Source organism: Scardinius erythrophthalmus (genome assembly GCF_964197995.2).
Source record: "Scardinius erythrophthalmus genome assembly, chromosome: 5".
In the NCBI taxonomy this organism is placed as follows: Eukaryota; Metazoa; Chordata; class Actinopteri; order Cypriniformes; family Leuciscidae; genus Scardinius; species Scardinius erythrophthalmus.
The window spans coordinates 47,824,150-47,839,373 of NC_138225.1; the positions used below are offsets into that span (position 1 = coordinate 47,824,150).

General features: G+C 36.3%; 1 protein-coding gene across 1 annotated transcript in view; it reads left to right on the top strand.

The window, feature by feature from the left end:
• The window catches only part of doc2b (double C2-like domains, beta), a 243,922-nt gene that overhangs the window by 14,012 nt on the left and 214,686 nt on the right, over positions 1-15,224 (top strand). The window contains exon 5 of the mRNA XM_081366887.1: positions 7,912-7,998. Within this exon, the coding sequence (XP_081223013.1) occupies positions 7,912-7,998 (87 nt within the window). The remainder of the gene's footprint in view (positions 1-7,911; positions 7,999-15,224) is intronic.

Genomic DNA, 15,224 nt, shown 5'->3' on the forward strand with positions numbered 1-15,224 from the left:
TTATTTAAGGCCATTCCTGTTTGGAATATGTGATTGTGTATTGTCAACAATAAACATAAACATTCAGCATTTACATTTTGTAGTGCGGATCATTCATTGCAACTTATCAACTTATCAAACTAATTCTCATGATTAAGAATCTGTTATCTGCTTGACAAATAGGTGCTTGTTTGTTAAATTGAGCTTATAGTTTCCACTGTAATTACTATAGCAAAGAGCATGCATTATATCTGTGTAATGGGGATGCATTGTAATAATGTTAATTTTATCCTGGGCACAGAATGCAAAACCTGCTCTTCCTTTCCAGGGGTGTGTCTAGGGGGAGGCTGGAGGAGGCAGTGCCTCCCCTAGGATAAGCCCTGCCTCCCCTGAGAAATGATCTGTCCATCTGATGATAAATTAGATATTTTTTTTTTTTCGCTAATTCTGACCTAAGGTGATGTCTTGTGTTCTCCTTCAGATCAAGGTTCATAACCAGAACGTTCATTAAAAAAATGTAGCCTATTGCTTTTCTATTGGCCGTTTTGAGTAGGGGTGTTCATTAACAACAAAGAGAGCGCAGCAGTCACTGTTCACGCTGCACACAGACGATATAGATTTTGAATCTGTTGGCAGCTCGTGTTAAAACGCTCACTGCTCACAACTTTGTTCTTTTCTCATTTAATGCTAGTGTGTTCTTATAAACTTTTCCTGAAAGTCTTGTAGTTGCTTAATTGCTTAAAGGGATAGTTCACCCAAAAATGTAACTATCAGGCTGTTTTTTTTTATCATTTTGAGTTCATGGTGACTAAGTATGACTGTTTCAGAACACTCTCCATTTATACTATTGTTCAGCTAAAATAAATAAATAAAGTCCCATCCCACACTCACTCCATTGGCTGAGGTTGGCAGAGGGGTGCCTCCAAGCTTTCTGATTGGCTAAGTCATGCAGGCTGCAGTCAGGTTAATTTTTTTCCATTTGTAGAGCCTGGAGCTGTCACAGAGTGAAGTGCGATTTCTCGAGACACCCATTTCAGTGATATCTGTCAGGCAGTAAGGACATTTTATGCATGGTATTAAACCGCTTACGGCAGCTTTAAAGATGGCTCTCGCTCACAGAGGGATCTTTAGAAGTATTTAACGGAAATTGAACAGATTTTTTCTCTCTGTTCCTCCCTCGCTCACTCTATCTCAAAGCAATTTTAGTGTATAGAAGTTCTGCTGAAACTAAATTACTTGCACTTCAATCTAGTGTTTGTCTTCTATTACATAAAGCCTGATTAAAGGTTCTTTCTCTTTTCTTATTACTACGGCGTATCACAGCCCTCAACTTCAAATTGATTCTTAAAAACCAAGCCTTCAGAGTCTACAGTAATATCTCCCACTGTAATTTAATTTTAGTGTGGAGGGTGACGATGCTTCTCACAATCAGCACGATTGCAGGATGGACATGTTTTTTCCTTCCACATTAAAAATGTAATTTCCAGTTATCTTGCAGGTAAACTTGGCAAATCAAATGTAATCTTAAAAATAACTGTTAAGTAACAGTGGTGCACAATATAACACTTTCCTGTATGTTGTTTTAAGCACATATTTATAATGTAAATATGTCCTTGTTACATGTAGTTACTGTGTAATAACTATAAATAATGCATAATTGCATGCAGCTAATCAAAAATCAAAACCTCAATCCTAACCCTATAGTAAGTACATGTAGTTAATTAATATTACTCAGTACTTAAATGTATAATTACACTGTAACATAGACACCTTAAAATAAAGTGTAGCCTAAACTAATTAAATAAAGATGCATACAGTGCTTTAGATGTGGTAATTTAAAAGAAATATAAAAATAAAGACACGAAGAGCATTACAAAATATACAATATCAGGAAAACTTAATAAAACAAACACAAAATACTCCATAAAGTGTAAGATCCAAAAACACAATAAGATTTATTAACAAAGTAATTAATCAAGTCTGCAGAATCCCTGCAAATATTCAAAAGACAGCTGAAAACTCAACTCTTCTGTGAGCTCTTAACCTAATCATAAAAAATACTATGCTTTTACTTTCCTTTAAATCCCTCCCTATTCTAGTTAATGCTACTCACTTTGTATTTTGAGCACTTCTTGTGTATAATTGCCCCTTCACGATGAATTGTTTGCTGTATTCCTCATTTGTAAGTCGCTTTGGATAAAAGCATCTGGTAAACGAAAACTTTTACTTTTACATCACTACATTCCAAAACATAATACTGTACTCCTACATTTTTACTCCTACATTTCATAAAATCTTGCCTTTCCTCATTATTTTGAACTGAAGAAATCGTCACCCGCTCCGAGACCCGAGCGATGTCCGATTCGTGAACAAGTTTCAATTATAAATGTTTTTCAATTACCCTGTTAAATCAGTTTGCAAATCGCACTGAACGATTAATTCGTGATTTGGACTCATCTGAATGCATCTGTTCTCGAGTCAGCAACTCCATGATTCAAATGATCAGAGCGAGATGCGTTAATAATTCACTGAATTTTTAAAGGAATAGCTCACTTAAAAATGAAAATTCTGTCATCATTTGCTTACCCTCAAGTTGTTTCAAACCTGAATGAATTTCTTTCTTCTGCAGAACACAAAAGAAGATATTTTGAAGAATGTCAGTAACCAAACAGTTGATGGACCCCACAAAAAAAAAAAAAAAATACTATTTAGGTCAATGTGGTCCATCAACGGTTTGGCTACTGACATTCTTCAAAATATCTTGTGTTCAGCAGAAGAAAGAAATGCATACAGGTTTATGCTACTTGGAGGATAAACCTGTATGTCATAATCATTTGTTAACAAAAAAGTATTACTTCAATGAGCTCATTGTTTCTGCCTTAAAGTATTACATTGTTTAAATTAATACATTTTTTAGCTAACTGTAATTTGTTTAAACTTAAAAACTGTCTGCTAAACTTAGACAGTTACCTCTGATAACAGATCACTCTAAGTTGTAATGTGGACTCATGCATTTCCTATAAAGCTGCTTTGATGTAATAAATGTTAATTGAATTAAGCAGGAAGTCCTTCCTATTGGCTGCTGCCAGATTGTTTAATGTGCTATAATCATCACTGCTACTGTATACAGTTTGGACCTAGTACAGTCTAGTTTTGCACTTAGCATCATTTGCACATTTTTATTTTGAGGATGTTGGCGACCATTTTTTTTGTAATTTAAAAAGAAAAATTTATTTAAAATTTTTATCGGTATAGAGTCGGAAATGACTGGTTTATGTGTGGTGCTGTTTGTGTGTGTGTGTGTGTGTGTGTGTGTGTGTGTGTGTGTGTGTGTGTGTGTGTGTGTGTGTGTGTGTGTGTGTGTGTGTGTGTGTGTGTGTGTGTGTTTGATGAAGCTGCTGTGACAATGCAATTTCCTGTTAACCCTTTAGAACCGGCTGTGTCGTCGCGACACAAACCAGCAAGCTGTATTTATTTTACCAAAACTCTTCAACCGTTTGCTCTATCAAAACCATTCAAATTGCCGCTGACAGTAGACAACATGCGCTTTTCGATTAATAAAGTATCTATCAATCAAACAAATTCACAAGTCAAGCCAAGAACAGGAGGTCCTCCGAGCTTGAGTGCGTGCGCGACTGATGGCACAAAACGTTACTAATGCCGAATTTTAGGATTTATTATTGTAAATGAATTTTATATTTAGGTCACGACTGTCGATTGTTTGTAAACTAAATCTGCTGTTAAAGGGAGAGCTGTTTAATCCCATTGTATGAAGTGCTTGAATGTGGACATATCCACGTGTGTATTACCGTCCGAATGGGGAAGGTTTTTGGTAAAAACTAGACAATGTTAAAATAATTCAAATGAATGCCCATCCCTTAGTAGCTTCAAATGATGAAAAACTGGTATGTTTGCATAGTGTACACATTTTGCCCTATGTGATGTTTTTGTATTCTGTGTTTATTTGTCAACACATTTACACACATTTTGTTTTTCCTCGTTTTTATATACTATATGGTGTATGTTTATTTATTTTTTTCCTCTTGTTTGCACACTTGAATTATCAGTAGTAGTGTGACAGGTTCTGGTAATAAAATAAAACCAATACATATTATGTGTCTGCATAATCAGTGAGGACATTGACTAGTGCTGGCTACTTAAAGGCACAATATGTATTTTTTTTTGCTTTAAAAATATAAAAAATCACTATATCTATGTTATATATTTTTTAAAGTTGTGTATTTACATTATCCCGACAGTTCCAATTAACTTCTAAATCCAGAGAAATTAATATTTTAATTAGAAGACACGGACCGTGTCTTTATTTCCGTTATGTCGCAGTCAATGGCGTCATATCCGCGTTGTCCCTGGTTTCCGCCTATGGTGCCATGGTAACCAGAGCTATGAGCAGAGCCCTCTGATTAACCAAAGCGACAGACGCAGACATCTGTGGAGTTCGCAATGTCTATTTGCACGCTGTTGTTGTTTTGTTCAAACATTATGGACCATGGCAAGCAGACTTTGGATAAAAAAGAACTAAAACGAGAATCAATATCAGCGCAGTGTTTTCGAGATGCCGAGAGCTCCCATAGACAGTATATAAACGAGAGCTCCACGTCCGAGACTTCAACCGCTCCTACATGTACTTTATTAACCCCCTGAGGTCGACGGTATCGCCGGCGATACCAGCTCGCTTTTTTTTTATCAGTGTAAAAGAAACTCATGAATACTCTGTTGACTTTGATTTTCCATAGGAGTTCCATACATCAATCGATTCTGTTAAATGTGTATTATTTTTGTGTATACTCACAATAAAAACATAGTGTTGTGCTTTTCGACAAATAAAGAAAAATTAACACGAAGCGAGTTCTGCCTTCTCTCTGTCCGTGTAGTCCATTCTGAAACGCGTCCGAAAATGAACCATAACTCAGTGAATACTTCTCACACATACAAGTGATATATGTCTTTATGAAGCTTGAAATCTCTTCTTTTAAATGAAGTAATTTATATAAAAAACAAATATTCTCATCTTGTGAAATCTGTATTAAAAGAGAGCGATTCCAGTCGACCTAATTAGAGCTAATTCAATTGTAATGCTACTCCGCCCACGGAGAGCGTGCGCTATTCAAACGCAAATGGCTGAGGTAATCCGCGCAATCCTGTGAACGCCCCCATCAGCTCGAGAAAACCAAAACACAAGTTTATTCAGAACATTACTTGCTTACACCGTCTTGCAGCGCTGTGAGGAATAATGAGGAATACGAGGAATACGAGCTGAGGAATACTAGTAAGTTTTTCCTTCTCGGGTTTCTGTTTATTGACGAATGAACGGCATGCGCTCTGTTTTTTCTCCATTATGGACGCGAGCTCTAAAAAAAAAACACTAAAAGACTTTCAAACTTTCACAGAGACCTCAAAACAGAAAGTACAAATCCTTTCTTTAAAACGAATTTCGTTTTGTATCAATTGTATCTTAATTTTAATAATTTTTTCATTAACAACTTTCCTGGATTTAAAGTAAATAAGCCTATCGTCAACGAATGATGATGTTTTAGCAAACTGTATTGCTATACTGAGATGAGTAAAAATCGACTGAAATATGTTGAAATAAAATGTTGGCTATTTGTATAAGCAACGTAAACTGCAAATTAACATTTATATGCCCTAATATTTCATGAAAACAACTTTACAGTCAGGCGAAATATGAAAGACAACATTTTGTTTAGTAGATTTGGGTACAGTTTTTACTGTAGAATATACTGCCTCGTCAAATAAGCTTTTGTTTAGCAATTTCTATATATAAAATAGCCTAATATTTTTGTCAAAAATAAAGTCATCAACTAAGATGTTAGCTGTTCCAATGTTGGCTATATTCAAAGTAATGAATACATAGATAAAATGTAGGCCTATAATCTTTCTCTTTTTTTACAAAGAAAGAGTACACTTGAAATATTGTTGAAATTGTAATTATTGTTGTAATTGTAACCTTTTTAATAAAATAGCACAACATATGTACAAGATAGATGTAAGCAAAATCTTAAATGGTCAATAAGTCTTCTTCTAAATATCTTTTGTCCAAGCATTGTGGCTCAGCCAGTTTCACACCTGTGTGAATGGCTCATCATTATGCAGAGTGGGTGGTAATTCAGGTGAAAACCACTCCTCGTTCACGCCCCCTCGCATATTGGCTTTCCAAGCAAAACCTGTTTTACATCAATTTAAATCAATGTATGGTTTTATTTGAACGATAAAGCAAGACTATTTTCACATAATTTTGAAGAAAAAACTATAGGCGACGACATCCATTGGTCAAAAGTCTTATTGACACATATTTACTATGTGTTTTGTGGCCTTAATTCAGAAATTTTAGTTTTTAGTTTTTTCAATATCCACGCATAAACATTATTCTCTCAAAAATTAAAACATGTACATACACGTGGCTCACATATTATGGTAGCCCTGTTTGTGCTTTATAGAGTGAATTTACACCTTTGCCATTAATATGTTTATAAGCAACTGAAAAAAGCACAAATGTAAGAGCATGTCAGAACATCTCAAGGGCCCAGAAAACCGCTCAGACTCCAGAGGGTTAAACAGGTGAGCACATTTACATAAAACTAATCAATGTTATATAACGTTAGTTCAACAATGATAAAATGTTAGAATATGATCTGTATGTTATTCTAATGTTGATCTAGTTTACTGCTAGTCTCATACAGACAAACTAACACATACATTTCAACACATTCAAATGCAGTTTAGTGTGCTAGTGTAACGTTGGACCAGGTGAAACAACGCTGCGTTACCTCACAAGTTTAATTTGTCTAATAAACTGACCTGTGAGTAATTCTGCACTCGCGTGTAGTTCGGTAGAATGAAATGTCCATATTCCTTTTATATCCGCGGGAGCTCTCGTCGCGTGTGGAGCTGATAGCTGTCTCTTAGCAATCCCGAACTGCTTTATATCACAGTCATGATAAAAGCATCGATGTATTCAGTCAACCATAAACATTATTAGATCGGCCGGCTTGACGTTGACGACAAGATCCATAATTCTTAGCATGTGTTACGTCATCAAACTACGCCTTTGTTATTGTAAAGAGGTTAGCGACCCCTAGTGGAGAAAAAATCCCATACTGTACGTTTAATTCATAATGATGTCAGACTGAGCTCTATCTGTCTGTCTACTACATTATAACCCCCTCCTCCCCCCACACATATTTTCAGCAGTAGGATGGTGTATATAAAATTGCTAAATAAATAAACATTTATTAATCAGTACTTTTTACTATTATTACTTACTGGGTATATTAATAATCAAGTACTTTTGTTCGAGTAAAATTGAAAAGGAGTACTTGATACTTTTTTTGGAGTAAAATGTTAGGGTATCTGTACTTTTACTCAAGCACTTGATTTGTGTACTTCGTCCACCACTGTTCTCTCTCTCAAAAAAAAAAAAAAAAGAAGAGAAAAAAGTATTTTAATATATTGTGATAGGGACCCAATTAGTCATTAGGAGAATCACACCAGGATGGGACACGGAAGCAGTAGTTGGCGTGCACGATGGGGGTTTTAAAATTGGGATGTGCAAATAACGTGTCTAAGACCTTGTTTCAAACAAAGGTTAATAAAAGCAGTCTAAAACTAGCACTGTGCTGGTACCAAAAGCAGTGCCAGCTCTTCTCTGTAATCATTGAGGCCGGAGCTTCACTGCACTCAGACAGCGCTAACAATAACCTTTTCACTTCACTCCAAACACAGTCCGCTAACTAGTGCCCCTTTCTACAAGTGACAGTTGCCATTTTCCCATTTAAAAAAATAAAATAAAAAAATCTTAAAGCATTTCTTAAAATAATGTAATCTTATTTTTACAATAGTTATCAGGTTGTGTTTGTTTGACCTGTTCTATACCTATGCATGTTTGTGTTGCAGAAGGTGTGCACCAAATGTGGAATCGAGACACCAGGAAGTCAAAAAAAGGCTCAATGGCTTTGCAAGATTTGCAGTGAACAGAGAGAGGTACAGTACTACAAATGTTTTCACTTCATGCTAAATGACCCCATTTTGTCTTTAGAAGAACTAGTTTAGAAGAATACCAATAATAGATTATGAAATATTCCAAGACATTTAATTTCTAAACTGATAACCAACACAGTCTCAGACAGACCGCCTACAGTCTGCCCACGTTCTGACCATCTAAAGCATTTTGCAGACTTAAAAAACTGGGAAGCACTTGTGAAAATCTCAAAGTCCAAAGGGATTCCCTGGTTGCACTGCAACTCTGGAGTCTAAGTAACGCTTTTTATCATGTCTGGTGACCAAGACTATAGAGCTGGTAAGTCCCGCCCCTTCCGCTAACCCCACTGGACCTCTAGGTTGAAAAATCGTCAATGCAAGTGAATGGGAGAAAATAATTATTTTCTGGTCCCGTTTGAATTGTGCCATGAATGTGAACATATGTTGTCTGTGAATTTTTTATATAGTTTTTCGTGTAAAGAATGCTACAATTTAGCGGGTAGAAGTTTGATACGGTTAGACTTTGTGTGAGAGCACTTTGTGGACTACAACTCTTCGCTGCTTTCGACGCGTTTGAAACGTCAACACCACTCACACACGGACACTAGCTCACGGATCCCGCTAAACATGGCTGTGTCTTTGGTGCACTTCACCGCCTTCTTTCAGGGAGAGGACAAAATCGTTGAGGTTGGCGAAAACCACGGGTAAGTCAACTTTATGGGGTGACGTCACATAGGCGACGTAGTCTTTCTCGTTATGTCTTTTCCACAACTGCTAGCTGAAGAATCATACCATATACTGTCAAACTCGTAACATGAAAAATTCTATAAAAAATTCACAGACAACATATGTTCACATTCATGGCATAATTCCAACGGGACCAGAAAATAATTATTTTCTCCCATTCACTTGCATTGACGATTTTTCAACCTAGAGGTCCACTTGGGGTTTTACGGATGGGCGGGACTTACCAGCTCTATGGCAGTGAAACTAAATACAGTATGTGTTGCACAAAAATTATTTAGCCATTACTTGCAAATACTGTGGGTTCGTTCAAATTTACTTTTAGTACGATTGTTTTAAACACGTAAAACTGCGCAGCATTAACCAACCAAATCATTTGACAAATAGTCACATATCAGTAACAGGCTAAAATAGCATTACATTTATCGTTCCTTGCAGCTAATTCATTATGATGACATAAAATAGCGTGTTAAAATGTACAGGTAATACAAAAACCTCATCCGTGAACATGATTCGTGAATTCCATACATCTCTGGATAGTGAAAAAGACTTCTCCCATTGTTCCACTCTCCTTCATAACGTCATCAATCTTCGCCTTTTTTATTGTTTTGAAAATGCGACCTCTGGCGTTGAAAACGTGCAATATTGTACAATATTGAACGAGTTTAGAAAGAAATCGGATGTGTATCATTATACTGGATCTGTGTGTGCATGGGGTCTTAGGCTACGTTTACACGGAAACGATCTGAAGAGAAAACGCAAAAGTGATCACTTTTTATTCTGCGTTTAGACGAGTGTTATGGGGGGGAAATCTGCGTGCATATGGTGACGCAAAAGTGTGTGAAATTCAATGTAGTATGCACTCCAGGCGGCTAGGTGGCAATGTGAAGCACTGATTGGTGCCTTCACTGTCTAGCAAACTTTTGCGTTTTTACCATTTAGACGGAAACGCGATGGTGGAGCGTTTTTAAGATTTCCACTCTGGAGTGTGGTTTCACTTTTTTGCGTTTTTAAGCCCCGAAAATGCCGTCGCCGTCTAAACGAAGGGCACATCTGATAAAATATTTTTACGTTTTCACCCGCGAGCGTTTTCGTGTAAACAGGGCCTTAAAGTGACAGCAATCTACAAATACCAGCTGTTGTCTTTCATGTTAATCAAACAACAAAACACAGCTTAAACAAAGATTAATTAACACACACACACACACACACACACACACACACACACACACACACACACACACACACACAAGCTCTTGAAGCTCCGCCCTCTGTACCGGGAGCATCAGCTCATTTGCATTTAAAGGGACACACACAAAACGACGCGTTTTTACTGCCCCTCAAAAAGGCACAATTTTAACATGCTGTACAAAATTATCTGTGGGGTATTTTGAGCTAAAACATCACATAAACTCCCGGGACAACAGAGACTTATTTTACATATTGTAAAAAGGGGGATTTAACCACCCCTTTAAGTAATAAATGGAAAGCTAAATTACCCCACCCCCCAATTTATTTATTTTTTGCTGATCCAAAAGAAGATATGATCCGTGACTTAACCATAATATGATCCGAACCGTGAGTTTTGTGATCCGTTGAACCACTAACGGTTCCCATCATGGGATCATTTTGTGGATTTAGTTTTAATTAATTAGTTTTGGTTTAAATTTTTTTTTACATTTTTTTTTAATTAAATTTTATTAATTAAACAATTTGTAAACCTGAACATGAATGTATTTGCAGTCTTTTAAGACATTTCACATTTTTGGAATATAGAGTTCTTTAAAATGGAGTCAATTACCCTAGGCTTCTATATAGAACACCATTGAACCTCTGAGTGCACCAGGTTGTTGTCATGAGGAAAAACTAATCACTGTGTTTTCAAATCCATTGACATTTCAGTCAAATGGTTTCTTACTGAGTACACAGTTCTTTTCCAGAATAACCTACACTAATAAATTTTGCATCAGTTTGGCTTTGTTATATGTTCTTTTTAGGCCTATTTTTAAACAATTTTCCCCCTACATCATGAACATTTTCAGCAGCAGAACAGCAAAAATGAAAATGATGGTTGACAAAGGTTATGACACCAATAATGAGATAAGTAATGAGTAGTCACAGTAAGGTGAATCAGGCCGTATTGTTTGTGGTCAGACTGATGATTTACTATTGGACATTAATAAGAAAAATCTCATCTCTTTTAAGAAGGCTCCTTCAAGCTTGTGGAGAAATTTAATTGCTGCCTCTGTTGATTGGGGTTTGTGTGTATGTAAGGTTCAGGGTCATCATGAAAGGAGGAGATGAAAGAGGAATCATTTAGCCTTCCAACCTCAGGTAGTTCAAAACCACAGGCAGACAGTAATGCAGCCTAAAACATTCAGTGTGATCATGTCGAGTACATTAAAAATCAATAAATACAAATAGCTGATTCAGGTTTAAATTGTGCTCCAAGAATAGAACCACGATGCAATTGAATGGACGCTTCCTCTGTCAGATGCTTTAAAGGAAAGTGTGATACTTACAGTAGTAGTCTGGGTTTCCCCATGCTGCCTTGTGCGCAGTGCGATTTTATTCGCGCTGCTAGGCAGCCTGGACACCATGGACCAGATTTTCCCCTCAAAAAGGGAACCAATCACAGAACGGGGAGGGAGCAGCAAGACGATGATGACGTTTATGCGACACACCAAAGCAGTTTGTTTATATCTATGGATCTAACGTGACGCTCGATGCAGCCTTAGATAGTGTTCTAAGTAGTTTAGAACGTAAGTTTATTTCGTCTTCTTCCTCGTCGAATTTCTGTCGCTCTACATACGTCATCTGGTATAATTGAAACGATTGGCTATGAGCTACGTAGGCGCATTTGATAGACATTCGTAGCGCCCAATAAATGGCTCTGGGCATTCGTAAACCACGCCTCAAATACGAGAAAATGAACATGTGGTTCCCAGACCACGTCTCAATGAGAAGAGGTCTTACGTTAGCCAGGCTAGATACTGCAGTGCAGTTTTCACAAATATAAAAAAAAATTCCTTCATACGGGTCCATGAAAACATATGCAGTTCATTTTTAGTTCAACAAAACTGCACCGCTGTGAATAAAATAGGCTTCATTTCCAACTCAGAGCTGCAAAATGTGATACAGGCTCCATGCTGGCAAACTGTCTTATTACAGGTTAGGCAGATAATAGAGGCTTGTTGTCAAAAAGATTGTTTCTTACTGGATTTGGAGACAGTTTTGACACTTCTGTCAGTGCTCTTCCTGTTAGATGAGTGCTCTAGGTTTGCAGTTGAAACATTCTTTACTTTTCTTTATTCTTTTTTTTTTTATCTGGAAGACATGATATCTTCCTGTTCCATGTCAGCTCAGGCTTCACTTACATTTTCGCACTTTGGTTTTAGAAATTCTGACTATACTAGTATTTTTAGTAGTGATGGTGCATGTTATATGTCAACCTAAAACACTTGCCCTCGTGTCATTCCAAACCTGTATGCCTTACTTTCTTATCCAGAACAAATGTTTCAACTGTTTTTGTCCGTACAGTTAAAGTCAGTGGGATCCAAAACATCCCTGGACCCCATTGGCATTGACTGAAGACAAAATAAGTTTTTGTTTAGCTGATAATAAATTGTAATAATCAATTAATTAATCAAACTTATTAAATTAACAAAAAATAGTTCTTGACATTTACATTACTCATAAGGAAGTTTATATATATATAAACGTATTGATGATATAATGATGTTCCTACTCTAATTGGTTGATGAAATACAACATTTAATTGATGGCTGTAATAACTTGTTTTTGTAAAAGATTTATTCAAACATTCTTTAAAATAATAGACATCACTAACAGGTTAAGTAAAATATAATGAATGTGTAATATAGTGCATATGTTTTGCACATTCTCCTCAAGTGTTTTTTTTTTTTTTTTACTGCCTATCCATGGTTGAAACACTTGTTTGTTAACAAATAATTATGACAATCAGTATTCATTACTTCAATGAGCTCATTTTTTCTGCCTTAAATTATTACTTTGTTTAAATTAATAAGTTTTTAGCTAACTGTGACTTTGTATTTGTACATTTCTGAAATGCATAACTTAGACAGTTACCTCTGATAACAGATCACTCTAAATTGTAACGTGGACTCATGCACGTTCTGTAAACCTGCTTACATGAGACATGATACATTTCGTACTTTTTCTAAAAAATATATCTTCTGATATTCTTTTATGTTTATTTTGTGCTTTTACTAGTGGTAAAGTGTAAGAGATGATCAGTTCATGCTTGAACTGAGGCGGCTACAGTGTCATGTCACATTAAAGACCATCAAACGGGTATTTATTGTTTGAATTTTGTGATAGGACTGACCTTTTGAAAGCTGAGACTGTTTCTAATCAAAATGAACCATCGTTACTGTTCGTATCACTGTGTATTCAAGTGCTGAGGGATGCATAAGAAGATGAAATTCAGATATGGTAATATGCGTTTTGTTTTCCGACACGCGCAGTAAGCAGTAGACCAATCACAACAGACCGGGCCATCTGACCAATCAGAGCAGAGTAGGCTCTTTGAAAGGAGGTGTTTAGAGAGACCAAATCTTTTATCAAACTGTTTCAGACAGTAGCCGCGTTTCCATTACATATTTGCGCAAATTTTTTGCGCTATTATCTAAAGATCGATAAAAAACTATTGCGAAATGTCAGCGTTTCCATTAACCGATGTTATGCGACTAAAACGTCCTTTTTTCTCTCGTGATAATAAGTCATTCCAAAAATCACGGCAACGGACGTTGGTTTATATAATATCACAGCCGCCGCATTAGACATTATTATTATTAATGAAAGGAAACGTGCCATGTTATCCAAGCATTAATGGCAGGGAAAGACCCTTATACTGCGAACGACACATAAAGCCTAAGGAGTTTCTGGGTGTTTCGCCCTCATTTCTGCTCCGAGGTTTTGATTGTGGCATTTCTTTGAGATTTAGAATCCAGTAGCCTATACCTATAGGCTAATTATTGTTTCTTTTATTAATTTAATAAAGAACTCTGTCTCGTATTCTGTCCAAACGATCCATGTAGGCTACTTTTGTGTCCATTCGTTTTTCCTTTTTTACCCCGTAATTGAAAAACGAAAAATGAACGGTTGTTGTCTTTTTAAAACGCAAAGTTGAACACCAAAATTTTAATTTGAACTGGCTACACCAACTGCTGCGCAAAAAAGTAAATATCGACGAATTTTTTGATTTTTGTTTATGACTTTTTGCCCCTTTATTAAACATTTAAAATATTCACAAATTAATATGCAAAACATGTCGGTTTTACTGGTTTTCTAAGGCCAAATTAGAACCTGGAATTGATGTTTTTCCCGCAGTGCTGAATGAGAAGAGCCATTAATATTATTAGCCTAATAAACTATTGTTTTGGCTAAAATCACATCTCCATCTCCGCTGTTAAGCAGACGGATTACATAATCAGAAGGTATTAGCCTTCGATTCGAATTTGTTCGTTTTAAAATGGACATTTCAAGCTTTAGCCTACATAGGCTATATTTTGTTTCAGTTCTCGCGCTCCAGTTTACGGAGATCATGAAAGTGCGTCTGATTGTTTTATTTTATTTTACAAAAGCACAACGTTTTCTTGTCATTGTGAGTTTACACAAATAAAAGTAGTTGAGAATAATGTATTATTATTTTCTGTATGACCAGAAATGAAAGAGTATTTTAAGTTGTTTCCACTGTTGATAGGAAAATGCAAGTGTTCGCGCCCGCGCCTCCGTGTCATGCAGTGCGCGCTCCACACTCAACTTGGTTCCTTTTTTGCATAAAAGCGTCTTCTAAATATAGCCTATTAAATGTTATAATAAAATAATATAAAATTATTATTATTTGCGTAGCTATACATGGACCTCAAACACGCCGCGTCTTCTAAGTCAGGTGACTTTAAATGAGCAAAAACTGTTTCCATTGCAGTTTTGCGAAATATTCCTTTTTCGAATTGCCTGAAAAACCACCTCATGAGAGCGTAAAAACTTTTTTGCGATAAACGGGACTTTTTGCGAAATTGATGTGTTTCCATTGTGCGTATTTTCAATTCGCAATTTTAATTTGCGCAATTTGAAGGGTAATGGAAATGCGGCTATTGTGAGAAAAGAGGGGATGCTGCAAAGTATATTATGAGAGAAATAATTTTTTGACCTTGGATGCATGTAAACCTAATTCAGGAGATCAAAATTAGGAACCTTTAAAATGGCTTAATAGGCACATTTTAAAATCAAGAAATGAATAATGTCAAGCCAGTACTAGTGTCCACACAGGTGACATGTTTATTTGTTGTAGCTTATCTACATTACGTGCGCAAGTTAGATGCTAACACAGTCTGGAGAACTGCTAAAGAAAGTCACTGGTTTAGTCAGTGATTTCGGCCCTCCAAAAACATTGTGGTCCAAAAAAAAGAAATTCGTTGCTCATTCCATTAGTGCTATGG